Genomic DNA, 26,122 nt, shown 5'->3' with positions numbered 1-26,122 from the left:
GCTGGTCCTTGTTTCCTATTTAGTTTGCTGCTTTCTGTGCTTAAAGAAAGGTAACAAATTCAGTGAGGAGAGAGATGGGCCCTGACGTTACAGAGGCTCATACTTACTTCCCTAAATGTGTTGCAGGTTTTAGTATCAGGCCTCATGTTAAGTAACTGGGCAAGTCTTTGCAAGATTGTGGTTAATTTAATTTTCAGAAGGTTCAGTGAGTGGAGCTCAAGTCACCACTTGTAATTCCTGCAATTAAACCTTTTGCAGATAGTGGGATTTTTTAATTAGTTCTTTTAAAACATTTGTTATATTTTTATACTACTCTGAACAACAAAGGTGGTGGTTGAGGCTTTTCATTAAAATAACTTCAGGCTGCTTTTTCTGAGTGCTCAGTGTGTTCTATCCAGAAGCAATTAAGAGCACTTAACATTCATCCTTCTGCCATGCCAAATCAGAGATGCAAATGTCTTAGCAAAGATCATCCTGTAAGATCTTGGAGTGCCTCCAGTGAGATGTGCCGCTTCTGACAGTGTTTGCACTTCTTTTGATCCTGACAGATGACAGGAAACAGAAGCAAAAGAAAACACTGAAAGAGGTAAGAAAAGCACAGTTGGAAGAGGGAGAAAAAAAAGATCCAACTGACCTTGGTGGTTCTGTGTCAGTTTTTAAATTGTTTTGGGTGAGGACACCTTTGGCAAATGACACTGAGGTAATCTAAGGCATTCTGTTCTCGTGGAACTCTATACAGCATATGGAAAGTGGTGCCAGAATACATGCAGCAGCATTTGCTGCGTACTTTTGTGTCCAAATTAGTGTTTTCAGAGTAAAAGTTTGAATTCAGAAGGCTGAATTTCTAAATACTGACACTTTTCCTTATAAAAATTATACAAAGGTATTTAAAAGTAATGTGCACTCTTGTTTCTAGATGGCCTTGCTGTTCTTGACTCTGGTCCCATAAGACCTCTGACCAAAGGAATGTCAGAAGAATCTTCATTCTGTTGCCCTCAGCTTCCTGCTTTTCATCCTAGCAATACTATGAGATGCTCCCTTTATTTTTTTTTTTGTCCCTAGTTTGGGTGCTTGAGTCAACACAGCTCTTTCAGCTGCTAATAGAAAGCTATCCTAGTCAGTTTTAGGCTGTTCTTCAGTTTGAATAGAAACGTTGGAGTTTTTCAGGGCACGCTGTATTTTTGAAGTACTAAGTTGCATCCTACTTCCTCTGCGTTTCACAGATGCTGTGTTACTGTCTTTCATTGGGGGTGTGCACATTCCCTCCTCTTGGGAAGATAGAGCGGCAAGCAAAACTAGTAAAGCAGAAGTGAACACTTTGTTGCAGGATGTGCTCTCAGTCTTTAAGAGAATGGCTTAAAATAAGAGTACTATTGCTTCCACATCTTATTACAACCAGTATATTATTTATAAAGTCATTTTTTGTTATTATTTGACACTGAAACAATTTTCTGAAATAGTAATCATGTACGTTTTCATTTTCACTTCTCATTTTAACCCAAACAGCTGTCTCTAACAGGCAGTAAAGTTCCATATACAGAGTACCACGCCATGCTAGCCAGATGTCTGTAAGTGATAAACCACACCATCTCTTTTTGTATGTAGTATTGGCAGTAGTCTAATTTCTCCTCTTATAAAGTTTCTGATGCCTTCTTGGTAACAGAGCTTGGATTCTTTCTTTTGATGATAGCTGTGATGGGCCCATCAGGTAATGCCTTGATTATATTCCATGCTTCAAAACGAGTGAGTCCTTGCAAGGCTGTGGTTTGCACTTGTAATAGCTCATCACCAGGCTGAACTAGGCTGCTTTGCTCCAGTGAGGTTCCTGTAGGGGAAGGAAGAAAAATAGTAAGAATTTTCTCTGTGGGGGAGTTTTTAGTTAGTCTTTCATTCATTAGGGTTCACTACCGTGTTTGGTATAAGTCAGCTGTTCCCAGGAGGCAAAAACTACTTGCATTGCATGGGATAATGCTGCATTTACCAAAAATCTCTTTTAATAAGTATAAATCAGCAGTCAGTTATGAACTACGCTACTTTTTATCAACAAAGAACCTGCCAGCCAGACACTGAAGTGTTTTTACCTTTAAATATCCTGTTGATGATGATGGGTTTATCTCCATGAATAGAGCCCTTCCCACCTTCCAGACTGAATCCCAAACCAGCAGCTGATTTTTCTAGAGTTACAGTGCAGATTGCATCTTCAGTTGCTGGAAATAAATGGAAAGTTAGCAGGTGGGCACAAAAATACCTGGAAGACTGTAAGATCTGATAAAAGAAATGAGCTTCTGTTCTGTTTGCAAAGGCAAACAGCCAAATTGAGATGGCAGCTTTTAATTTCTCATTTTGTGATTGTACAGCCCTTTGGGAAGCTGCAAAGAGAATGTTGTGTTTGAACTCATAGCAGAAATGAAATTTAAAAATGAAAGAGTGATATTTTCTAGAACTAAAAAAATCTGTTCAGTGAACAAAATTTGCAGTAAGCATACTTGATTTGACATTAGATTTGAAATTCTTATTAACCAAAAAGCTGCAATTTAATCTGCCCATGTGTTATGGATATAGCCACCTGCTACCTCAATCACTAGCATGTTGTTTAAACCAGTGACTCTTTCACAAAGAAAAATAGTCTTGCATAGTAAAAACTTCAAATTAGAAACCATAATATCGGAATTCAGAATCTGAATTTTCAGAATTCAGAAAATGAATTTTCATTTTAACTGCAGTTAGGCCTGTTACTAGAATAACAGTATTTACATGCTTTCAGAAAGTCATACTGAGGATCTCACAGTTGGTTGGTTTCCTGGTTTGGTTTGGTCTGATTTTTTTCAGAGGGTTCATTTATTTCAGAAATGCATTAATTCTTTCCAAAGCTATCCCAAATACCTCTTTCAGGAGTGTTTCACAAACTGTGCTGTCCTTGATCACAATTCTCAATTCACCCAGCCGATGCTGAGCAGCTCCATTAGTACCCATGGTTTCAGGCGACAATATTAGAATCACAGAATCATCAAGGTTAGAAAGACCAGTAAGATCATCAAGTCCAGCCATCAGCAATGCCTGTGTCTGCTCTAGACCATGTCACTCAGTGCAATCTCTGCCCTACTCCTGAAAACCCCCAGGGATTGTTACTCCACCACCTCCCTGGGCAGCCTGTTCCAATACCACTCTTTGTGAGAAGAAATTGTTCCTAATATCCAACCTGAACCTCCTCTGACTCAAGGCCATTACTCTCGTCCTGTCAAACACTGATTAAATCAAATACTGATTAAACACTGAGTAGGTAGCTGCTGTGAGGTAATGCTGCTGAACTTACCTGATTCTTGTGAGACATCGCTTGCAACTGAAGATGTGCTAGAGCCAATTGAAACGTTGTGACTTTTTTCTCCATCTTTTGCTTTTCTAGTGACAACTACAGCTTGTCTGGGTTGTCGAGCTTGTCGCATGATCACTGAGGCATCATTGTGAGTTGCCCCTTTAAAAGACTTTCCATTAATGGATAGTACTTCATCTCCTTTCTGAATAGTTCCTTCCTGAAATGCTAGTCCATTGGGAAACACCTTGTGAACCTATTGAAAAGCCCCATTACCACACAGGCACACAAGAAAAGAGAAAAGAAAAAAAAAGAAATTATTCAGTTAATAATTTTCACTGTGTGTATTTTCCATTCTTTGCCAAATGGTTGCTTCCTGCTGTTGAGGGCTGTTGGCTTTAAGAACTGTTGGGTGGGAGAGTAATACCCAACGAAACAGGACACTTCTGCTAATAATTACCTGGAGATGACAGCTCTGTGCATTCTCACTCACAACCAAGATTTTTCTGACCCTGTGTAAACAGCTGCTTACTTTAATTATGCCAAAAGCCGGCCTTGGTAGTAGGAAACCAGAAAGTTATACATATTTTTAGAGAGAGTAGTTGTTTCCAGAGTATTTTTTGAGAAAGATACTACTTACTGTTATCACTTTGTTTTCTAGATCTATGCCACCTGCCAGACTGAATCCAAGCCCAGTGTTTTCTTCTTTATGCAGAATTGTAACGTGAATATCATCTAATTCCTAGGCAGAAAAATAAATTGTGTCGAGAACATCCCAATATATAAGCTGAGTTGACAGGAAAATCCATGCATTTTCTGTTTGTCCACTGAGCATTTTGTAATGAGGATTAAGGATTTGAGCATAATGCTGAGACATGTCAAGTGTTTTGTTTTGATCAAATTTTCTTATCAATTACCTATATTGTGAAGTGTTATTATGTCCAAAACTGTTATGTTTCTGCAAATATGAGTCAATTAGATCTGATTATAATTTTAATCAAATTTAAGAGTACGACAGAATCAGTGCTTAATGATGTAAGTACAGAAAAACAAGAAAAAATAATGTGGCTTGCAGCTCACAGATATAAGTACCACAGCTTAAACATTTTTTCCAAGTTTTATCTGTGATAACAAAAAGTTGCAAAGCTGAATGGCCACTCCGCATGCTGAAAATGACATCAAAAATCACACCGAGCAAAGGCTGATTTACCTTTAACGTGGCTTCATCTAGTGATCTGACTTCTTCTATGAGCTTTGCTAACTCTTCAGGGGAAAGCAGAGAGATGACAGACTGCCCTGACACACCGGATGCTTGAGGTGAGCCTTGTTCCTGTTTCTCTTCTTCTTTCTCGCTATCTGCAAAGCTCACAGTGTATTCTCTCAGCTCAGAGAGGCTGTCCCATTGTGAAAAGAATAGAAAAGAAACACTGAGTTATGAAAGGACATACAAAAGCACAGAGCAGACACTGCTAGAGCAGTCATCCTTAGATCCCCCAGCACTGGGGAGGTCGTTCATGTCATAAGTATTATGAATACTTCCATATATCGTAATACCTAGCAGAAGTAGGATCAGTCACATAGAAGAATAATCTCTTGGCTCTAGAATAGAACAGATCTAAACCATGTCTGTGATTTTTGTTGTTGCTTTTGTTTTTCAGTTTCTCATTTTCATACGACTGTAATGATCTTCCTTGAGAATGCAAACAGTAGATTTTTGTTATTATTTTTTGTAATCTGTGCAGTAGAGTTTTGAAAGAATTTTTGAAGGCTCATATGTGCTTTTGAAATATTTTGCCGCAAATACCTCTGATTTTTGTTGTTTTCCTAAATCTCTGACTAACTGGAAATGCATATAAAACATTATAGGAAGCAAGCTTAGTATTGTTGGTGCCTTTTGTCCTGGGGAATGCCTGTGCCTCGCTCTGTCTACGTCACCTTCATGTATTTCAGCCAGATCTGCTTTTTAGGCTAGAAGTAGTAGTATTTCAATGATATGCAGCTTAACCAAAGGCAAATGTTAGGAGCATCAGGATGTTTGCACCATCTCATCACAGTGACTAGCTGCAGCTAGTTTAATTTTGGGAAGCCATAAAGTTTTCACTTCTTCTGGAAGTAACATACTAAAATTCCTCTGCTTCCTCACTGGTACATGCAGTAACAATGTCAGTTTCACTTTCTATTTCTACCACTCAGATACTAGAAATACTCCTCTTGAACTAGGAGGAAGCTTGAAATATGTCAATATTTACAAAAAGCAAATTAAATTTACCAGCTACGTGAGGCATCCTGCCAATCACTGTTCTTTACTATTGTGTGATCCTGCCTGAGAATATTATTAGCTAATCAGCACAGAGACTCACCAATACTGATCTGCAAATCTGATTTCAAATACAGTATCTTACTTCAGAGAAAATCCGGTGTCTGGGTGATGGTTCTCACTTGCAGGTGGGAGAGAAGTCCCATCCTCTTCTGCAGAGGTCTGAGATAATGTGTCCAGTGCTTCCCATGCACTGTTCCCAGAAGGGACTGGGGACTGGGGAAGGCAAAGCAAAGACTTCATTAAAGCAGATGACACCTGGTTACTGATGGAATAGATTTTACTATAGTTTTCATCAAATGTCTTCATCATCTCACAAGACTGAGTGGCAGTAAGTGGAAAGCTTCGTGATCTCAGGTTGTGTACTTTTGCTACTGGTGCTATATGGGAAGTTGTAATGGCTTCTGCAATGAGAAGGCCTGAAGGATTTTTGGTGTTGGCATTGTTGCTTTTCTCTGAGCTGGCTGCAAGGATGTCCTTGGGACAGGAAGATCTATCTAAGCTCTTTGTACCTATAACCACAGATGACTTTGACTGTTGGCTATTTTCAGAGCACGGAAGAAGGGTTTGGCTGAAATGGTTTGGAGCCCCTTCTGACCATTTTGCAGAGGGAGAGTGTTCCTTCTGGACTGATGGTTTTGGGCTGAGCCTTCGGTGTACTTTTTCAGGTGACTGTGGAGCACTCAAAGATTCAAATGAGCTTATTCTCTGTTTGATCGATGATCCCCTGGAAGACAGATGGGATAAACTGGATTGCAGTTCTTTGGTGGAAACACTCTGAAGGTCGGAAGAACTTTGATCTGCCTGTGGTTTGAGGTCTGAATTTGCTTTCCTCAGTCCTTTCAGACTTTGGCGAAACCAGGCTGGCTTAGGTGCTACAGGAGGGCCCTTTTTCAGAGCATCACTTTCATCTGATTTTGACCCTTTCAAACTGACTGTTTCTGATTCTGATTTCTGCAGAACCACCTCTGAGCTGCTTCGATTTTCGTGTTCTTCATTTGTGTCAATGCCAGGTTGCAAATCTAAGTGGCTGTTGTCTTCGTTCATGGTAGGATTAAATAAGCTTTTTATGCAGTCGGAAATCTTAACCCAAGGATCTTCTGTTGTAGTATCAAGAGTATAATCTACCCGTGCTTGCCTCTTAAGGACAGGCCTTCGTATTGATGAAACTGGAGTTCCTGTATTAAAGAAACATTATTAATAAGCTGCCTCCTACTTCTCCTCATCCATCTTTTACTTATGCGTTTTTAGTACTTCATTAATTTGAACTTCATTTGTCTCTGAGAAGTATGTAATAAGTATTTTATTTAAAATGTTTCTAGAAAATTTAAGCCTTATTTAAATTCACAACTCTTGATCTACAAGTTCAGTTTCCTGATGCTGAAATTATCAGAAAAACAAGGCTCTTCCATGCTCAGGAACATGATCCCTTCTTTGGAAGTCCTGTAACTTCCAAATAGCTTAGATGAAGTACACATGAATGGAAACAAATTTTTGTTTGTGCAGTTGCAGTTATTTTTGTCTGCATCAGTGTAAAGAAAGATATGTTGTAGAAGTGAACATTATTGGTTTTAATGATCTGAACCAGAAGTTACAGATTTGCAGAAAACAGTTTAAGTTGGAAGGAATCTCCTTGAGATCAGTTAGTATGTAGAATCATAGAATTGTTTGAGTTGGAAATGACCCTTGCAGGCCATCAGGTCCAACTCCCCTGCATTGAACAGGGACACCTACAGCTGATCAGGTGCTCAGAGCCCCATCCAGCCTGACCTGCAGTGTCTGCAGGGATGGGGAACTCACCACCCCTCTCGGCAACCTGTGCCAGTGCCTCACCACCCTCACTGTAAAAAAAAAAATAAAAAAATAAAAAAATAAATTCTTCCTTATATCCAATCTAAATCTCCCTTCTTTTAGTTTGAAACTATTTCCCCTTGTTCCCCTTACAGACCCTGCTAAAGAGTCTGTCTCCTTCTTTCTTACAGCCCCCCTGTAAATATTGAGAAGCTGCACTCAGGTCTCCACTAAAACTGCTTCTTTTAGTCTATCAAACACAAGAAGATAGTAATTTATTATCAGTGATACGTACCATTACAATACTTTCCTTGAGGCTAAGCATAACAATGCATTCTAGAAATGCTGAAGTAAAACTTTAATGTCATTTTTTCATTTTAAATAAGAACAGGCTTATTTATATTGAAAAAATACAGTAATAGTATACAATAATATAAAAATACGGTAATAATTGTCCATTTTTACTTTTTACAATAAATCATCTAGTCTAGTATGCTTCTTTCAATGTAGTTTCTGTTTTGTCAAAGACTGATGGATTGAAATTTCTTTCCTTCAACCCAAGAATTACAGCTATGAGAGAAGTGCGCATTTAAAGATGCTATTTTCAGCTGCAAGCATCATATTAAACATACCTAAGTTTGGTTTTCGTTCTTGATCTCTGCCCCCTGGAACAGCAGTTGTGCGTTCAGAAGCTGTAGGAGAAGTGGTGAAGACACTGTGAGTTACGTCTGTTTGCTGTCCCTCTAGCATTGGTTCTCTAACTTCCTGCTGAGCAAACAGGAAACAGAAGTGTGTCAGAATGTAATTATGCAAACCACACTACATGACTCTGAAGAAAATTATATTTTCACCTGTTTGCAATCTGGTAGAAGATATTTGAATAGGAATCAAGTTTTTATTTCTGCTTGAGAAGCAATCCTTATACAACGTTAATTGTTTCTCTATTTCAAGAGGGCCAGCATGGTATTTTATGCTACTTTTGTAAACAGATTGAAAAAATGCAGCTGACATTTCAAAACTGTAGTCAGTGGCAATAACACCATAAGCCAGTTTCTTCTGATGAAGATCTTTTACCCCAAGGACAAGCTGGATAAAGCTAAATCATTACTGTACCTTCGGAACTCTCCCTTTTTCGTTTTTCACTGGAAAAATAGAGTGAGAGGATTACCCTGAGGTGGCAATCAATATTACTCAACACCATAAACAGATGTTCCTGAATTACCTGATTCCATTGTAACCAATGACACTAAGCTGCCATACCACGGTGCTGGAAGTGCTGTCTGCTATGCAGTTAAACTACAGGATTGCTAATAGGAAGCAAAACCAATCAGGACTGTGTATGTCCTGAAAAAAGTCAGTAATTAAAGAATTCCTTAAGGTTTCTGTAATGTGGTGGTGGTTGTTATGCAACTTATTCTAGGAAAACCTTTTTCTGTGCTTACAGCAGCAGTAAAACCTTCTCTTCAGTATCTAAAATGCATTCCGACAAGCAACCTTTTCTTCTTGGGACTTAAAGAAATATTGCCCTGAGAAATACATACCCTCTTTCCAGAGGAGGTTTTCTTCATTAATAGAGAAGCTTTTGACTTTATTGATCTTAAGATTGATTTTTTCTTCCTTATTTGGAATAACTGAGGGGTGAAGGTTCAAGAGTTGTATGCAGTGATAAGTCCAACAGCCACTTAACTGCTCCGAATTTAACTTCTGGTAGGTAATTTTCTAGTAGCTGTTGATGAAAACTGAAACTTTCTAGGATGTTAACATTATAGTCAAAGTTCATTCTAAGCTGCATGGGTTTATTTGGACCAGTTGGGGAAATGTATTGCGTACAGTTCTGTTCATTTTTACTGGCATATTGCTAAACCCCGGGGAAACAGTTCCATTTTTAAACATGCCACAACTTAGTTTCAACATGCAGATCTCACAGTCCCTCACACTCATGCAAATGTGAAACATCTTCTATTCTATCTTAGGTAAGAAAAGGAACTGAATAACCTACAAATCTGCGCTCAACTGGCTCACTCCTATATTCTCAAAAAAGAAGGCCTTCAAACCCTCCCCCAGGCCCCACAAACACACACACTTCTCTTTTTTCCCTGACTTACTTCCTGTTATCACACACAGCCCTTCTCTTTGCCCTACTGCTTCCCCTGCCAGACTCACAAACACACACACACGTTTTGCTTTACCTGCACATTTGCAGAAGGTGATTCAGTCTCTTCAGATACAAGCTTTTCTTTTCTATCTGCAATATACTGGTCGTTTCCTGTGCAGTCCTGCTTAAAATATTTCCTTGGAGGAGGTTTGGGCTTTGATGATTTAGGTTTTCTAACAAGAATCTCTGTTGATTTCTTAGCGTTTTGCAAGGGTTGACTTCCTTCACTACAAGTAAGAGGGGAACTTCTCTCAAAATTGTTTCCAGACAATGAGTACAGCAGGCCAGGCTGTCTGGTAATTGGTACATCAATGCTGTGTACCCTTTCTTTCAAGTCACTCAGTTGATATGCAGCACCATTACTACACAAGGACCTGGGGTTGTAGCTGCTGTCACTGCTGGAGCGGGTCATCAGCTTCTGGGCTCTACGGTTGCCATAAGCAGTGTTTCTTTCAATATGTTTTTCACATGGGTGTCTTCCATGCCAGCTTGTGTCTAGTCTTTTAACACCTGTGTAAGAAACACAATCAAAATGTCTGGTTAGATATGTGACAAGGGCTTACTTCTAAGATCCAGCTGGCTAAATTTGTAGTTATCTCCCACCATCATCTGGCATACACAATACAAGGAGTTAAAGGCTTGTGAGAGAATGTCAAGGCTTAGATTTTTGGACAGCAAAATAGCATTGTTTTCCTTATATCTGTATCAGCAGTATGTTTTATTGCTTATTTTTTTGGTCCTTATTTCTTCAAAAACCAAAATTACTGCATGTCAATGAATGCACTCCCCTTACCTTCACTATTCCATTGATGTCTCTCCTTTCCAAATCTGTTGTTTTCCACAGCTTGTGCAACAGCTTCTTTTAGCTGCTGTTCAGACACCTAGGAAATACCACGCCATTATATTTTTACAAGATTACTATGTGGCAAGTAACATTTAAACTTTCATTCCTTTCACAAAACTTTCCAACCTCTCTAAGTCTTCTAATTGAAGTGAATATACCTAGTTACATCATGTACTGTTGTTAAGCAATTGCATACTGTTATAAGGGAATCTATACTAATAGAGCTGAAATTTTTCTGTGTGTGTGTTATTTATGTTGGCTGTTTTGGTAAAATAGGCTCTATATGGATAAATGTACTTCTGCATATTTCTCTAGAACTTTAATACTGGATTTATCAGTGTAAGGTAATTTAATGTTGATTTTTTTCTAATGATAACTTAATGCAACAAATTAAAGTTAATCATTTATGCTCTAGTTTGTGTTAGGAAGCATTCTGGAGAAATATCTGATTTTGCAAAATTTTTACTTGAATAGCAAACAGCTGAGGAAGACCTAAATTTTAATTACAGTATAGAAAATGGTTCTATAAACTTTTTTTGGGGGGGAGGGGGTTGCAGAAGGGAAAGGAGGAATATAATCCCTCTTTCATATTTATGTCTTCTTACTAAGAATCATTTCTTTAAAGTTTATTTTTCTGATCTATATAATTTTGTTTATACCTTAAATATTATTTCTGTAATTTCCTTATTCACAGCACACAAACTGTTGAAGCAATCTTTAAATCTTATGATTAAAGTATGATTTAAAAATCATATTTTATTTTAAAAATTAAATATGATTTAAATCTTGTGATTATATGCAAGGACATATCCTAGGTTTATACCATAATCAGTCTCAGATACTTGCAGTGATGCTTATAATGAGATCAGCATCTTCATTAGCAGCATTTTTGTTTTAACCTGTTTGTAGATTAACACTTCCTCTCTTTCTTAATCTTAGTTTATCATTACGTGTTTTACTGAAAATGAGAATACAGAGTGCTACCTGTGGTTCAGGGTGTCTGCTGATAATAATCTGCACTGCACCAGGATCACAATGGCTTAGTACAGCATAAACTTCATTCAGAGTCATATTTTGCACTAATGCTTCATTAATTTCAATAATTTCATCTCCACACCTGCAGAGATATTTAAAAGAAAGTGTGAATAAAACATTTTTCCTCCCATCTTTGTTTCACCCATGCAGAGATATGCAAAAAGCAGATTTGTGTAGTTGACCTCTACTTTGATCACAGATATAAATTGCATTGTCTCATTGTTCTCTTCACAGAAAATGGAATGGGGATGAGTTGAATGTCAGGTTTTTTTGATCTGCTGCATTGCTGCATGCAGCTTATGAAGTTCATGCTTAGCTACTCATACTCTTTGTGTCTGATCTTTCTGCTGTATGCAGCTCAGCTGCTGTTTCCACCTACAGCTTCCTTCCTATCAAGTTCTTCAACTTCTCACGTTGTTATGGTCTGCTAGTGTTATTTCAGATGAGAAAGGATATTCATATTTCTGCTACGTATGAGTAACTTGCTAACACAACAGTTCTAGTGACAAACGATTGTAATCCTGGCGATGCTTGAACTGAATCTTTCCAAGCTGTCCACTCTTCCCTGTTTCATTACAAATTCTCATATATATTAAGAAGCCTTCTGAAGGCATTGATTCATATCAAACTTTCCAAGTGTGCAACCACTTTGTTCTTTCAGCTAAGTACTGCATGTAGAGAGAGAACCTAAGTTAAAGAAAGTCACTGAGAAAGCTGTGTTCTGTTCAATTATAAGTATGCTCAACATGACTACTTGAGCATAAATCTTATGAGGTGAATTTCTATACTTCCACTAGGGATCATTTCAGTAAAACTGCATTTCCACTGGGGAAGAAGAGAGAATCTGAGGAGCTTTAATTGGGAAAATCTAAAACCCACGCAAGTCAGAAAATACCATGTATTCTGTTTTTTTCCAAATATGTCCTCATTGTTTCACTTATAGAATTCATTCTGGAACATATTTCTGTGCTTGTCTAAACCCTCCAAAGCAACCCAAGTATAGACGAGTGACAACAATCCCACTGGGCTGTGATGTTTCTGGAAATTCTGGCTATCACAAACATGTGCATTCTCAAACCCTCAGAATAGCATGTGCTGTTAACCCAAAGCCTCCAGAAGGCACTGACCTCTTGCCTTGTGAGATAAAATATAAAGCTGTAAAATATTTTAGAACAATGGAAAAAAGTTATCATAAGACAAATTTTCTTATCCTACCTGAGTCTCCCATCCATATGTGCCACAGAACCTGGTGAGAGGGTATGAATGAAAATCCCTGAAATACACTGGAAGTAAGGGATGCTGCATAACCCAATTCCAAGGCCAACCCCTGGCTCTGAAAAAAAAGTGATAATAATAAGAAAAGTGTAATAAACAGTCAAAACAAGCAATTGGAGAGAATAATTTTAAAAAACACTGTTTTCAGTTTATTTAACTTATTCTGTTACGAACCAGGAACCTACTCTTGTTTTCACAACTTGTACATATTACACATAAGATGCAATCTAAGTTTATTCTGCAAAATATTTTTTGTGACAGCGGAATTCAAATGACTGCACAGAGAGTGAATGAAACGAAAAGACCAAAAATTTAAGGAGCAAGTGTGTGGTCGTTTCTTATAGTCTCAATCCTCTTTTTGTTTTCTACAGTACAGCTCAAGATTTTTGCAAATGTACTTCTTTGCTCTGCATACTCTGATGTGAGATCCCATTCTATTTGGTAAGTCACCTCATAGATTCTTTATTCACTGTTTTGTTGATCCTGTGTTTAAAAACGTATTTCAGTCAGTTATTGCTCGTAAATAGGAGAAGGTAACAGTTGGAGCAGGAATGGCAGAAATACAGGAAGACATAAGTATGTATTTTACTTCTTTTTAGCCACCTCAAGAATGAAGCAAACTACTTGAATAATTAAGGATAAGAACTGCATAGGAATTAGTTGTTGCTAAGAGATCTACTTTTTCATCTGAAGGATATAAATGTGACAACACTTGAGGGAAGAAATGGTATGATTGACTCTTGAGGACAGATGGTATTCAAAAGCCACTGCTGATAGATTGCTGTTAGCACTGGAGGCATCATGGTCTACTTTAGTATATTAAAAAACTTAGTTCAGGAAAATAATGTTAGTGAGGAAAGACATGCAGATAGCATGAGTGGTGTTTTGTGAATCAGTGCCTCGTTTGTCCGTGCTAAATCAATTTTAGCACTTACCTTTGTTTAGGCTAACTTCCATTATGACTCTATCATTGGGCTTTGTAGCATTTAATAAGAACACTGGACTTTCGGAACTGAAAGAGCTGTTTTCTTTGGTTATGCATATACTGGAGCTGAGTGACTGACACAAGTGGGGTGACAAATAGCTGGAAGCAGAATGAGGTGTGCTGAAGCTTGTCCTGACTGTTAGAGTCAGAAGACCCTTTTTGGCCTGTTGGAAAGAAGAGATCACGATTGAATGGGTTGAGTTCACATGCATGTTGCATGTAAAGGCTGAAACTGTTCTGAAAGGAGAGTACGTAACCTTGAATTTTTGTAAGGCATCATAATGTGTTAATCCATGCATTGATTCTCCATTCAGTTCGAGGATTTCATCACCTGTTTTTCAAAATAAAAAAACATGTTAATATTACTGTATTGTGAATAAGTTGTATGATATATGCATGTACTAAAAAAGGAGTCTTGCAAACGTAATAATGGATGCAGATGTAAAAGTCACTTGTGGCTCATTTCAGTGGACCTTCATCTTCACTTAATCTTTCTTTAGATTTTCTTTGGGAATCTGGAGTGGGAAAAAGGAGAAAAGATGGATTTCTCACCTTCTTGTAGTCTTCCGTCAGCTGCAGCAGCTCCACCAGGAAATATGGTTTTGACGTAGATTCCTATTGGCCCATAAATGCTGTCTTTCCCTCCAACAATGCTGAAGCCCAAGCCCTGATTTATGGAAGAAAAATGGCATGTGAGAGCCTATGTTTAGTCTTCATATCCCATTTGCAAAATCATCAGCATTAGCTACATGGGCAATGCCAGTAAACAAAGCAGTATAATCTGTGAAAGATAGGCAACCACATGCCAGTAGTAAAAGCAAATGAAAATTTCAGCTGATTACTCTCATGATTCATTTGCAATCAATTAATTCCCTATTATAAACACATAAGAAAGCTTCTACGTTCCATTTTGCCCCTGGGCCAATATGTGACCTTGAGAGATCCATTCATCTGTTTTCTTGATTTCCTTTCCCATAAATGAAATTGATAAAATAATCACAGAAGATCTTACAACTAACCTTAGGCACTCAGATCTTGTGGAGAGAATCTTTCTCTTATCCTCTACCAAACAGGTTAATGTGTGTTGTAAGTTTAAGCAATGACTGTAGATTCTTTTAAGTAGATGCTTGTCTTTGATTATTTTTTTGTCTTTCCTCCTTATGTAAAAGGACAAACTATCTACTACCCTCAGAAGGATGCTGTGAGACTAATTCATATGTCTGGGGCCATTTAACATCCCTTAAATGAGAAAGGAAAGTACAGTGCTGATGATGTCCTTCTGTGCTCACAAAATACAGACAGTAAGTGATGATTTTGAAAATGATGCTGATCATACTTCATGTAACAACTTCTGAGAGGTATCTCACAGCTTAAATAGTTACAAATAACATATGACACAAATAAGTTTTAATAACTTAGAACCCTGTTCAACTAGTTCAAGAGCTATATGTCTAAGTTCACAACCCACATCTTCTCTGTATTCTAGTATGAACTGGCAGTCTACAACTAGAAACCTGAGCACCTGAAGTCATTATCAGTTTGCAGTTGAGAAATGAAGCAAAACACCATACATGGTAGTCAACAGAGCCAGTCTCACCTTCCCTTGTCCTTTCATCAACACGATGTTAGAGATCACCGAAGCCTGTGAGCCACAAGATGCATGCACCAGCTGTGCTGTACTTAGTGATCTAGATGGCCTTGAAATTGCCTGAGAACACAAAAAAATACAATTTTCATGCAGAACCAGCTGTTCTTTGATGCAGATTAGGGTTACTTGTTTACTTTAAATTTTCTTCTTTACAGTAACCGATGTTACTGAAGGCTTAAAAAATCCTTCTCATTTTGAGAAGCCGGTTGTTATTCAGCTAAACAATTTGCATGGATTGCGTTGTGGAGTTTGGGGCTTTTTATATGAAAACAGATCTCTGTGATACATTCTGTTGTTGGTGATCTGTGTTATGCTTTCTTTCAATGCATGTGAATTGACCTCTGAGCTCCTGCTCACTGAAATTGTCCAAAGCTAGAATGGCCCTTGAAGTTACATGTGGTGGTGTAGAAAGATACATTTGTGCTCTCACTTGATTCCCCATGCCAAAATCCCATTTAGGGATCCTAAAGAAGTATTGCTGCATTTGCCTCTAAGAACTGAACTCAGAAACAAGAAATTCTAACCCCCTTCTCTCATCTTGCTACTGAATAATTTACAATGAGACATATAGAACTTCCTTTCTGCATTTCCCCAAAAATACGAATTAGTGCTTACGATATTTCTGCAGTCTGTAAACTACTCTGCACTGTCTCCATTAAGCAAACACACAGGATTCTCTCTACAGCTGAAACAGATGAAGCACAACTTTTTTGCTTGATAACCAAGGCAAGCAATTTCTCAGTGCTCATGACCTGTCCATGCCACAGCAAGTGGATTTCTTCATTCCATCCCCTGAGATTTGACCCATTTTAATGAACCTTTAATTAAATGTTTAATGGAAACCTAACATAGAATTGAGTATTACAAACTAATTTAAGCATTAACAGAAGTCATTACCTGAAACTAACCATGCACAGAGTTTAGCAGGACCGGAGTTAATAGAACTCATTAAAAATCCCAGCAACTTCAATGTTGGTTTTTTTTTGGGGGGGGGTTCTTTTTTTTTCAGCAGTAGAATGAAACTAACAGGTGTGAAAGTGCATGGAACATCAGTCAAAAGTTCAACTTCCACATATGCTATAATATAAGTCAAGATTGTAACATGGAAACAAGCTTATTAATTCAACATCATGTTGAGAACATGAAAAAATGCCGAGGAGGAGGAAGATGCCTGTGCAAGACCAAGAATGTGCTCTCTGGTACGTATAGCTCTGCCACATCTCTGTCATTGCTTATTCCCCTGTTGCAGGCCTCCTGCATCTGAAAGTGGAAGTTTTCAAATTTCCTGAGTTTCTGGCTGTGTGAGCTCTGCTTTCTGCTTGTTTGTGTGATGGGTTGCAGTACCCAGAACTGGGATGCCAACCAAAGAGCCGATGGGCAGCACCCACCACATCCATCCACATGGGACCTCAAATACCCTCATTTCTCTTAACTGTCTCTGCTCCTCTGGGTTGTGGATTGCTTAGACAGCAAAGGGGTGTACATTATCATGGTTGCTGAAATATGTCTGACTCCCAGTGGACCAGAAAGAGCCTCATGAAGTCAGCATGAGCAGTGACTACCAGCCACGAGGTGACTCCATACCTGCATGTGGCCATAAGTGGGCTAACGGAGGAAAGTCTGGATGCTCACAGCAGCAGGGCCCGAAGTTCAGGCCACGTGCACAGAGCATCTCCATGGCTAGCAGTGGGGAGGTGCCGGGGTAGGGTCCTCTTCAGCAGTGAGCTCTGGGTAGTGAGCTAGCAAGGTGGCACGAACCACCTCGGGGGGGATTTGCACACACTGTAAAGCCTGCCAGGGCAGAGGATGGGAGAAGGTGCTGAAGAAAAGGGGTTTCATTGGCATAGTGCCTTTCCTGCTCCTCATGGGGGAGAGGAAACAAGTGTGCCAGAGACTGGTGATGCCTCTGGTTCCATTTTCCCTGTTCGGGCCTGAGAGAAAGATATATTTTGATGGCCAGACTGGTTTCCAACATCCATCAGAGATCTTCAGTTTTATTTTTTCTGTTTTTCAGGTGATTTCCCATAGCACTTACTGGGGTTCTCCCTCCAGAGCAGTCCAGCTGTTGGGAAAGTGATTTCCGATTGGTATGGAGGGCATGGGGCTGCTGCTCTCTGAAGGGCACGGCTTTCCGGGGTGCTGTGCAGTCCATGTCCCCTATCCAGTACGGGTTTACACCTGCAGGACATGGGGAGAGGGGCCAAGTTACTTCTGCTAGCTTTGGAAAGCTCTGCATATTCATCTGATCAGGTACGTTTCCCTTAGAAAAGTTTTTTTTTCCAGCTGTAAATCTCTCTGAAGGGAGCCATCTTTTTAATTCTAACTTGTGGGAATAGCAATTAGCGTTAATTATATTAAAAACAAACATTCCCAACCACAAGAGCATCAGCTTATTTAGAGTACACTTTGATAAACATAAAAGCGAACGTTTACATGCAAAACCCTTGATTGTAGGATTGGAGAATATAAATACTGATGCCTTTATGTGGCAGCAGTTCTTAGCTGAGGATCTCAGAGTGTCTGGACAACAGCTGTGCTATCTTCCAACACTGCAAACAGAGTACTGTGCTGTGAACACCCAGAATACTACAAGAGAGAAAACGATTTCTTTGCAACTTACTGGTTGAGTTGCTGCGTGTCCGTTGACACAGGGCTTTACTTTGCAGAAAACAACCATTTTGTACTTCCAAAGGCCTTTCCTTACAGGTTGATGTTTCCTTTGAGGTGGAAAAAAAAACAAACGAACTGAGAATATATGAAGGAGAAATACTTCCATTTGTTGACTTTTTCTAGTAAGACTATTACATTGCTATCAATAAATTCTTGAAAGTGATCTCCATTTAAAAACAAATTTTCTCCTAATTTGGCTTGTAGCCAAATGTGAAAACATTTTGCAAAATTAATTACTTAAAATATAGAAGATGATAACATAGTAGACAGCTCAGTGCTTTGTCAAAGAAATATGATTATAACTTGCCAGAGCAATAAGGTTGAAATAGATTTTGGTCTTTAGTCAGAACAGACATAAAATTAATGGACATCACTAATCGATTCAGACAGTCTAACATTTTGATGTATGGATAAAGTGTAGCCATCCTGCTCTAATTTTTGAGGATGACAGGCACTTTTAGTTACTTTTTTCATAGGAGAGCATTATTTTCAAAACAAAAACGTTTGGGCTCAGCTTTACAATAGTGAATGGGTGTCTAATTCCCACTCGTCTTAAAATAATGCCCAAATGTGTGTGTCTTGTTGAGGACAAGGGTTGAGCGTTTTTCAAAAACTAAATAAATAAACACATGATAAATGATGATAAATTATAACATCTGATTAATAGTTTGATGTTAGGAATAACGTCTGGATACATGTATTTCCTGATAGTACTGTTTCTGTCACGTCATAGAGAATGCCATTGATCACGAAGGAATCACAGTCAAAGGAAGAATATTACTGAGTGCAGACAGTGTAGGGAAAGTGATTCAGTAGAACTCCGGGTATAAAAGGCTTTTGCTCAGCAGTATTCTGCAGCAGTAAGAAGAATTAAGAATAAGAAGCAGTAAGAATTCTGGAGCCAACCGGCACAAATACTTTCTTCCAAATTTTAGGAGCCAAATTTTCAATAGTGCTGTTTTTTTAATTCAGAACTGACAAATGGTAATTTTCCTCTTTGACAGCAGGTGGAGGCATTAGTCATGTAGCTAAATCATACTAGGGCTTTCTGCTCCCTTTCTCCTATGAGCTCTTGAGAATAAAAAATGCAGAGAATGTCCTCAAAGAGGCGTTGTGGAACTGATTTTGCAGAGTTTCTTTTACAAGAAGAATTTAAAGACACATTTGCATCAAAATACTTTTTACTCTTAACCCTTAAGTATTTTGATGCAAATTTGTCTTTAACAGCACAGATCACCTGCCTGGTACTGTGCTACAATAGTTTGGTATATTTCTGGCCACTGAGCTGCTTAAGGAAGAGGAAGAAAAGCAAAAATCTTGGCAGAACTCTGTAGACATCTGGGTGAAACAGTTCATAACTGCAGTCGTGCAAGGGAATGCTCTCTATCCAGTCTTACTCTACCTGATAGCAGGCCCAGTCAGGAATACTTCCTCAGTCTAGGATTATACCAGAGTTTTCTATGTGATCTTACCGTAGATAATAATAATTAAACAAAAAGAAGAAAAAACAACAACCAGATGGTACTTTTTTCCTTGAACTTCAAGCAAGACCTTAAGCCTGCAACAAACCTTTGGCTAAACTCTGTTGTCTTCAAAGATGCAAACGTGTGATTAGGGGACCAACCTCCAACATTTGCAAGTGAAAAGCTTTTAGTGCCATCTGGTTTGGGGTGGTGAAAAGGGTCTAATCCAAAGAAACAGATCTAAAGGGTTTCTCCGTGAAAGATTTAGTGATAACCCAGGGCTGCTGACCTGCAAATGCCTCCTATTTCCCTCTTTGTTGTAGAGTCCCTTAACTTTTATCATAAGAACTTCCTAGCTACAGATCCTAGATTTAAAAAGAAAAGAAAAGAAAACAGACAAGAACAACCTCTACTTCAGTATAGGAGCTGCTTTCTGGCTTCTGGACTCACGGATCCTTAATCCACCTCTTCTTTTTCTCAACTTCCAAAGGGAAAATGAGCACTGGCAACCTATGTGTTTCTAAAAAGATGGATTGTACAGACTTTGCTAGAATTTCCCAGGGCTTCTCCATAACCTCTGTTTATCTGGGAAAAAAAATCTCTGCTGAAAGCTACTAGTCTGACCACAAGAGGTTTGGGGTTTAGTCAGAAAAAGCAAAACCATGTCCTTCAAATGTCTGTTGCACAAATTCCCTTCCTGTCTCTTAGTCCAATCACCCCACAGTTGTGGGGGGAAACACAACTTTCATGCTTACTTTGCTAGCCATCACCATGCTCACCAGCTGTGTTGTTGATTGAATGAGAGATTCAGCCTCCTTGCTGGGCAGATCTTTAAGTGATTGCCCATTTAGTGTTAACACTTCATTCCTTGGACTCAGACATCCATCCCTTAAAAAGAAATAAAGAATAGAGGAAAATGAATGCATACCATTTTACATCCGAAGAAAAATATGACACTATTGTGCTATGTGCCTCATTTCAGGAGTCAACTGCAATCTTCCCTCTGCCTTGGAGAGAGCACTTTCTGACATGTTTTGATATATTATATACTCCATCTCAGGGAATATACCCCATTCCTAGTCTATGACTACCCTTTGCTTTTGAGGCTCTTGTTTTGCCTTAAGTCTTCAGAGCCACAGATATAAGCTTCAAGCCACAGATATATGTGCTATCGATGGGGACTGAGCTCATGTGTGAGACATTCCCTTCCAATTTGTGTTTCCCTGGTTGGAAGCTCCCATACTGGCCAGCTTATTATATGTAGGTAGATGCTCAAGGAGTAAGGGCTTGTGTCCAGGCGATTATGACAGACCAGAATAGCCCAAACTTGTTGCTGAATGCTGGTTGTGCAACAACTGTGCAAACAGTTCCCTTAGAAGCTTGCTAACTCCACATGTGCTGTACCTGTTTGCTGTGCTTCCAGCAGGTACCTGGCAGCTTGAGAACCCTTTCCAGACAGAGGCACAGTTTGGACTCCTGGAAAGCTTGGTTCCTGAGCTGCTGTTTCCTCTGGTTGCACACAGTCTGCAGATGCAGTTGTCCTGATTGAGAAAGGTGAAAGATTGCATTCAAGAAAATGTTCCATGGTTGCTAAGAGTTACATAAATTTATATTGCATCTTGTGAAGAAATGCTGAAAATTATCTTAGAACCAGATTGCCTCCAAGAGGAATGAGAATTGGCCTTTAATGGTGTACAGTTGTGAAAGAATAATTTTATAATTTTAATAAGTCAGTGTTTAAAAAAAATTGTTTTCCTTAGCTTCTGGCTAAAAGAAGGAAGGAAGAGGAAGAATGCTGCATATAGGGGAAGAGAACTGATAATACGTTTGTAATAGTAACTGGCTAAATTTTGCTCATGCTGACAATTTTAAGAAAAGACGGGGAGGAAGAGTAAACACACATCCAAAAAGGAAATACTCCAAAAAAATATGATAGCTGTGAATGAAAAGTAAGTGTATACAAAACATGAGGAGCTCCACCCTGGCTGCTGACTTGTTAAGTAGTGGGCAGGGGAGCAAAGATGACTGCAGCACTGGAAGGTTTTGTCATCTCCAGTCTGGTTGAGGTTGCTGTAGTCTGTGTGCTGCATCTGGAGGGCTAATTGTAAGCACATTTGTAACACAGTTATGAATCATTAGCATATGGGCATACAGAAAGAGAAATAGTCTTAAGTCATGTGAGTAAATAAAGCAAAGAATGGATTGACTAAGCATACAAAGGAAACACTTTTGTCTAGGAAACACATCCCTGCAGCACAGATACTTAAGCATTTAAACAGTCTGAAGAGACAAAGAAAGCTGGCAAGTTAGTGCAGAATTCTTTCTCCATTTTCTCAGTACACCTCCTAATTCAAGTATTCATTCTCGCTGAGCTAAATCCACTCTCCCTGCCCACACCAGCCTCCCCAGGCAACACAAAGTGAACAAGGTCCTCAGCGTGTTTTGGATCCACGCTTGTTCCCAGCAGAGCTGTACGACTGAGATTTCAGACTTGGATGCACACTCCATACATCAGGACAGGCTGTTGTCAGCAGCACTGTCTTGTTCACAGGCACAGCAGAGGTCAGCTGTCTGTATTGCTCCAGGGTCCACTTCTCAGAGTGTCATGGACTATTTCCAGTGATTCGTAGTTCTCTGACAGCACAAGGGAAGCTATATAACCACCTTCTTTAGTATCTCTGGAGCTGCTTCCTCCCCTAAGCAGAGTTCATCCAGCCCTAAGGGTTATTGTGCCCTTTCACCACAAATCAATAGGGATTACATTATACCTGACTGTCAGCAAAGGCAAACTTCGAATTTACAGCAATTTCAATACAGGTCATTATCATCCCAGCTGGCTGTTGGAGCTTGGTTCCCATTCTGAAACCTGCCAGAGTAAATCCAAGGCTGTGAATGAATGAAGTATTTGAGTTTGAGCCCTGCAGTCACTACAGACTGAATTCAGTAGGTAACAGATAAGGGCTGTGCTTGTATTGACTGACATGTTAACTCTGTGGGTTTGCTTGCATTCCAGATTGTCTGCCATTAATGAGGAGCGTCTGAATTTTATGAAGCTCTTTTGCTTTTTTGAAGAGTGCTTCCAGTTAGTAATAAGTAAGTGTATGAGTATGGACAGGATTCTGTTTTAAACCAGTTTGTCTGAACTCTAGTATTAGTTTTGGAACTTCTGCATTTACTTTTCACCCAAAGTAAAATATTCTGGGGAAATATATGCATGAAATCAGGACTGTGTTAGGTTATTTTCCATCTCAGGGCAGTGCTCTAGAGTCTTCAGCATGGTAACAAAATAAATTCAGATGTCTTGAAATGTCAGATCTTGAGTAGAAAAAATATTCATTTTATACATCATTGAAAACTTACAGACCAGATTCTGCATATGTGAAGCATCCGTTAAATCAACAGGGTTCTCGAAAGAGCAGTGTGCTAATTCTAAAACAGTAGAGATGTAAGATACTAAATGTAGGAGCCATTATGACTGTGTTCTGCTCCCTTGAAATATACAGATGTTCCCTCACTGCTGCTGGTCAGGCATGCACACTGAGAGCTTCATGTAGCTGTCCTTGTGCACTGCAGTCTTAACTTCCACTTAATGGTGGGGCTCTTCAGGCAGCTCCCAGCCTCTCTCATGCTCATTCCCTTCCAAGAACTTGTTCTTAGTACACAGCTGCTGCACACACAGTATTTATAATACTCTTTGTAGTTATCTGTCAGAAAGGCATTTGGCTATCATCAGTTTCCCAGGACATCACAGAGGTGCAGTGTGTTTGGCTCTGAGATTGTTTATTGCGTGCCGTGTCAGCCCTGTGGGGAAGGTGTTTTGTGCAATGGGACAAGTGCAAGGCTGGAAATTCTGGCTTGTATTGGGACACGCATGTGAAATAACACCAGTGAGAACTTAACAGAATATTCTTTCCAAGAGCAATCAGTTGTATGCATTTAGAAAGAAAGAAGTTAAATTCATTGTGCATTGTAGAGAAGTTTTGGGAATAATTTTATTTTATTTTTTTAACTCTGTGGAAATCTTACCAAGTAGGGCAACATTTCAAATAGACTTTGTGTGTCAACAGTTTTTAAATGCATTTATGTGAACTACTTAAAAAAAAAAAAAAAAGTTTATTGGACAGGAGGGACACGTGGCAATATCTGTATGTTCTCAGCATTTGCACTTCTTTTGGGCCCTGGATATAGATTCCTGTGTTCACATCCAAGTTATTGCAACATGACAGAAAATTAATAAAAGCTGTTCTCTAGAAAAGTAAACATTTGACCACTTCATGTGCCAGCAGTCAATTTGCTTTGGGTTTTGTTCTTTAATGTCCTTTATTTCCTGTCTCACTTATTATTATATGCATAGAAATATTGCTGATGGTTCCAAGAGTAAAAGCAGCATTTGTTTTCATTCTCCTCCCTTTTACTGTGCCCTGCTGTTTTTGCATGGTGATTTATAGCTTTGTAGCAAATGCTGAAAATTTGCTAAAGTGAGGCTGAGAGGTTGAGGAGGGAGGGAATAGGCAGGTGGATTCTAGGTCAACTTTGCCTACTCGTTATTAGTGTGTATTTTTAAGTGATGTATTTGCTGCCAGTGAATAAAATCTATCTGCTTATAAGGGACTTTGCAACCCAGCACTTCAGGACTCAGGGGAAACTTGTGTTTGCATTGCCCATTACTGCGAAACCGAAATGAAGATGGTCTGCAGGAGTGCATTATAAACAAAATTAGTCTTTAAGCTGAACCTGTTTGGCTGACACGTTAAAATCAAAGAGGGAGTTCAAGAGTCTTCTTAAATGCATTTATGTTGCAGGTGAGAGTAAATTAATATTTCATGTGCTTTGCTCTGGAAAAGTAATTTGCAAGTCCAGGTGAATCTTCTCCTCCTGCCCTCCTTCTTTTGTTGTGCTAAATGAAAAATTTTGGAGGATGTTTTTCTATCTGCCATTTAAGAGATTTCTTTTCCCTTCGTGTTCTTATTAGGCATTTCTAGCCCAGAGTCCCGTCTCAAAACATCTCGTTCCAGATGTTGTTTTGAAGTAAGGGTAACCATGGCATCTGTGAAAAACTAAAAAACTTTTGTGCACTCTCACCGTAAGACACAGTAGTTAGATTGTCTGAAATGAAGTGTTATACAAGGCTGGTTCACGTAAGGTCTTTGACTCTGTTAACTAAGCATATGACAATGAGCTGATTGACTGCTGGTTAAAAAAAGGCCAAAGACACACAAAAAAGCAAAAAATCTAACAACAGTACAATAGTGAATTTAAATATTTGGCTTCTCTGCCTTCCCAGCTGTGAAATGACTGGGATTTCCAAGTGGAAGATGAAGAGAACACAGCCTTTTGGGATTTTCTTCAAGAAACCTGTTTTCCTGCATCATTTCTAACAAAGAGTCTCTTCTGGCATAAACTGACATGACTCCACTAATTCTGACATCCCTCAGCCAAAGCTTTGGTCCTTCCAAAATATTTATAGTAGATGTAATTCGTTTTCCCAGCAGCATATTCCCTTTGCAATTAATAAAATGGTAGAAGCCAGGAAGCCTTGGGATGATGCAAGAATTGGGGCATGGGATTCAGGTTCTGCCCTAGATACACTATCAGCATATCATGTATTTCAGACAGACCTTTCCACCCATCATCTGGGCTTTGATTTGTTTTTTTGGGCAGCCTGTGCCCTGGCCCATATTTTGCTGCATGCACCGTCTTAGCATTTCTGCCTCTTTCCCAACTTGCTCTGGGGATAGCATGGCCCTGATGTCACAAAAGCGAGAAGTCTGGGAGGATGGACAGAGAAAACAGAAAAAGGGAGGAGGAAGCAGAAACGTCCAAATGAGTGTAGTCTCCTCTGCTTGCTTTGTTTTTCCATCCTCGCCATAGGCTCATGTTCAAGACATTACAGTCTGTTGCCATAACACTTGTCCTGGTACCAAGGAGCCAGCTAACTGGCTTCTGCACAAAGGCAAGTTAATAAAAATAATTCTGTGACAACCAAGGGAGAAAATGACCTTTTGTGTTTTTTTCCTTCAAGCAGAGTATCAGAAACCAAGGGAAGCAAGAACAGAGAATGTTCTGGGACCGAATGTGGCAGTGCAGATCAGCTCGAATAGAGTGTTTACATAAAGAACTCGTCCATCTCTTTTACAGTTTATTCTAGATGGTTTTTCACCCACTTCTGCCACACTCACTGGTAACTGTTGGTGCTTCGTAGGCTGTCCTTGGTGCAGGGAGGAGAGCCCTTGAGTGAAAAGGAATGCTTCTGGAAGAATCTCTCCAACCCCGTGAGACTGCTGCTTTCCAGAGAATGAGTCAATATTCTCTCTTCTTGTCCGTCTGACAAATTGCAAAGCCTCAGATTTTGTAATGACATGAGCAGGCAAGGCTGTCTTTACAGTTTACTTTGTTAAATGCATCAGGTATCAGATGCTGCTTGACATTTTTTTCTTTCATTACAGGCCACCAAAAGTCTGCTAATTTTGTGAGAAGCAAACTACAGAGGAGATCTTATTTATAAATTGAGAAGCTGGTTTCCCAGCTGTGTCAGTGCTAGAGTAAGTGTGCCTCATCTTAGAAGGTAAGTGGTCCATGAGCTGGTTGGATGGATGATGCCCAAGTAATGTCACGTGCTGGAGGCACAG

The 26,122-nt window shown here is 39.2% G+C and overlaps 1 protein-coding gene across 2 annotated transcripts in view; it reads right to left on the bottom strand.

Annotated features, from left to right (window-relative positions):
* Nucleotides 1-583: 583 nt before the first annotated feature.
* IL16 (interleukin 16) overlaps nt 584-26,122 on the bottom strand; it is a 33,152-nt gene continuing 7,613 nt past the window's right edge. Inside the window, exons 3-21 of one of the 2 annotated variants that reach the window (XM_052671649.1) lie at nt 20,898-21,034; nt 20,273-20,381; nt 17,981-18,077; nt 17,396-17,538; nt 15,310-15,420; nt 14,265-14,379; nt 13,970-14,043; nt 13,663-13,876; nt 12,668-12,785; nt 11,402-11,534; nt 10,367-10,454; nt 9,608-10,083; nt 8,051-8,186; nt 5,713-6,805; nt 4,521-4,704; nt 3,951-4,052; nt 3,314-3,566; nt 2,082-2,207; nt 584-1,825 (exon numbers count right to left, since the gene is read on the bottom strand). In XM_052671649.1, the coding sequence (XP_052527609.1) occupies nt 1,632-1,825; nt 2,082-2,207; nt 3,314-3,566; nt 3,951-4,052; nt 4,521-4,704; nt 5,713-6,805; nt 8,051-8,186; nt 9,608-10,083; nt 10,367-10,454; nt 11,402-11,534; nt 12,668-12,785; nt 13,663-13,876; nt 13,970-14,043; nt 14,265-14,379; nt 15,310-15,420; nt 17,396-17,538; nt 17,981-18,077; nt 20,273-20,381; nt 20,898-21,034 (3,903 nt within the window). In that variant the 3' untranslated portion in view covers nt 584-1,631. The remainder of the gene's footprint in view (nt 1,826-2,081; nt 2,208-3,313; nt 3,567-3,950; nt 4,053-4,520; nt 4,705-5,712; nt 6,806-8,050; nt 8,187-9,607; nt 10,084-10,366; nt 10,455-11,401; nt 11,535-12,667; nt 12,786-13,662; nt 13,877-13,969; nt 14,044-14,264; nt 14,380-15,309; nt 15,421-17,395; nt 17,539-17,980; nt 18,078-20,272; nt 20,382-20,897; nt 21,035-26,122) is intronic. The other variant, XM_052671648.1, reaches the window with a different exon arrangement.

Source organism: Tympanuchus pallidicinctus, unplaced genomic scaffold (genome assembly GCF_026119805.1).
Source record: "Tympanuchus pallidicinctus isolate F22 unplaced genomic scaffold, pur_lepc_1.0 scaffold12, whole genome shotgun sequence".
Taxonomy (NCBI): domain Eukaryota; kingdom Metazoa; phylum Chordata; class Aves; order Galliformes; family Phasianidae; genus Tympanuchus; species Tympanuchus pallidicinctus.
This window is presented reverse-complemented; position numbering and strand designations above follow the sequence as displayed.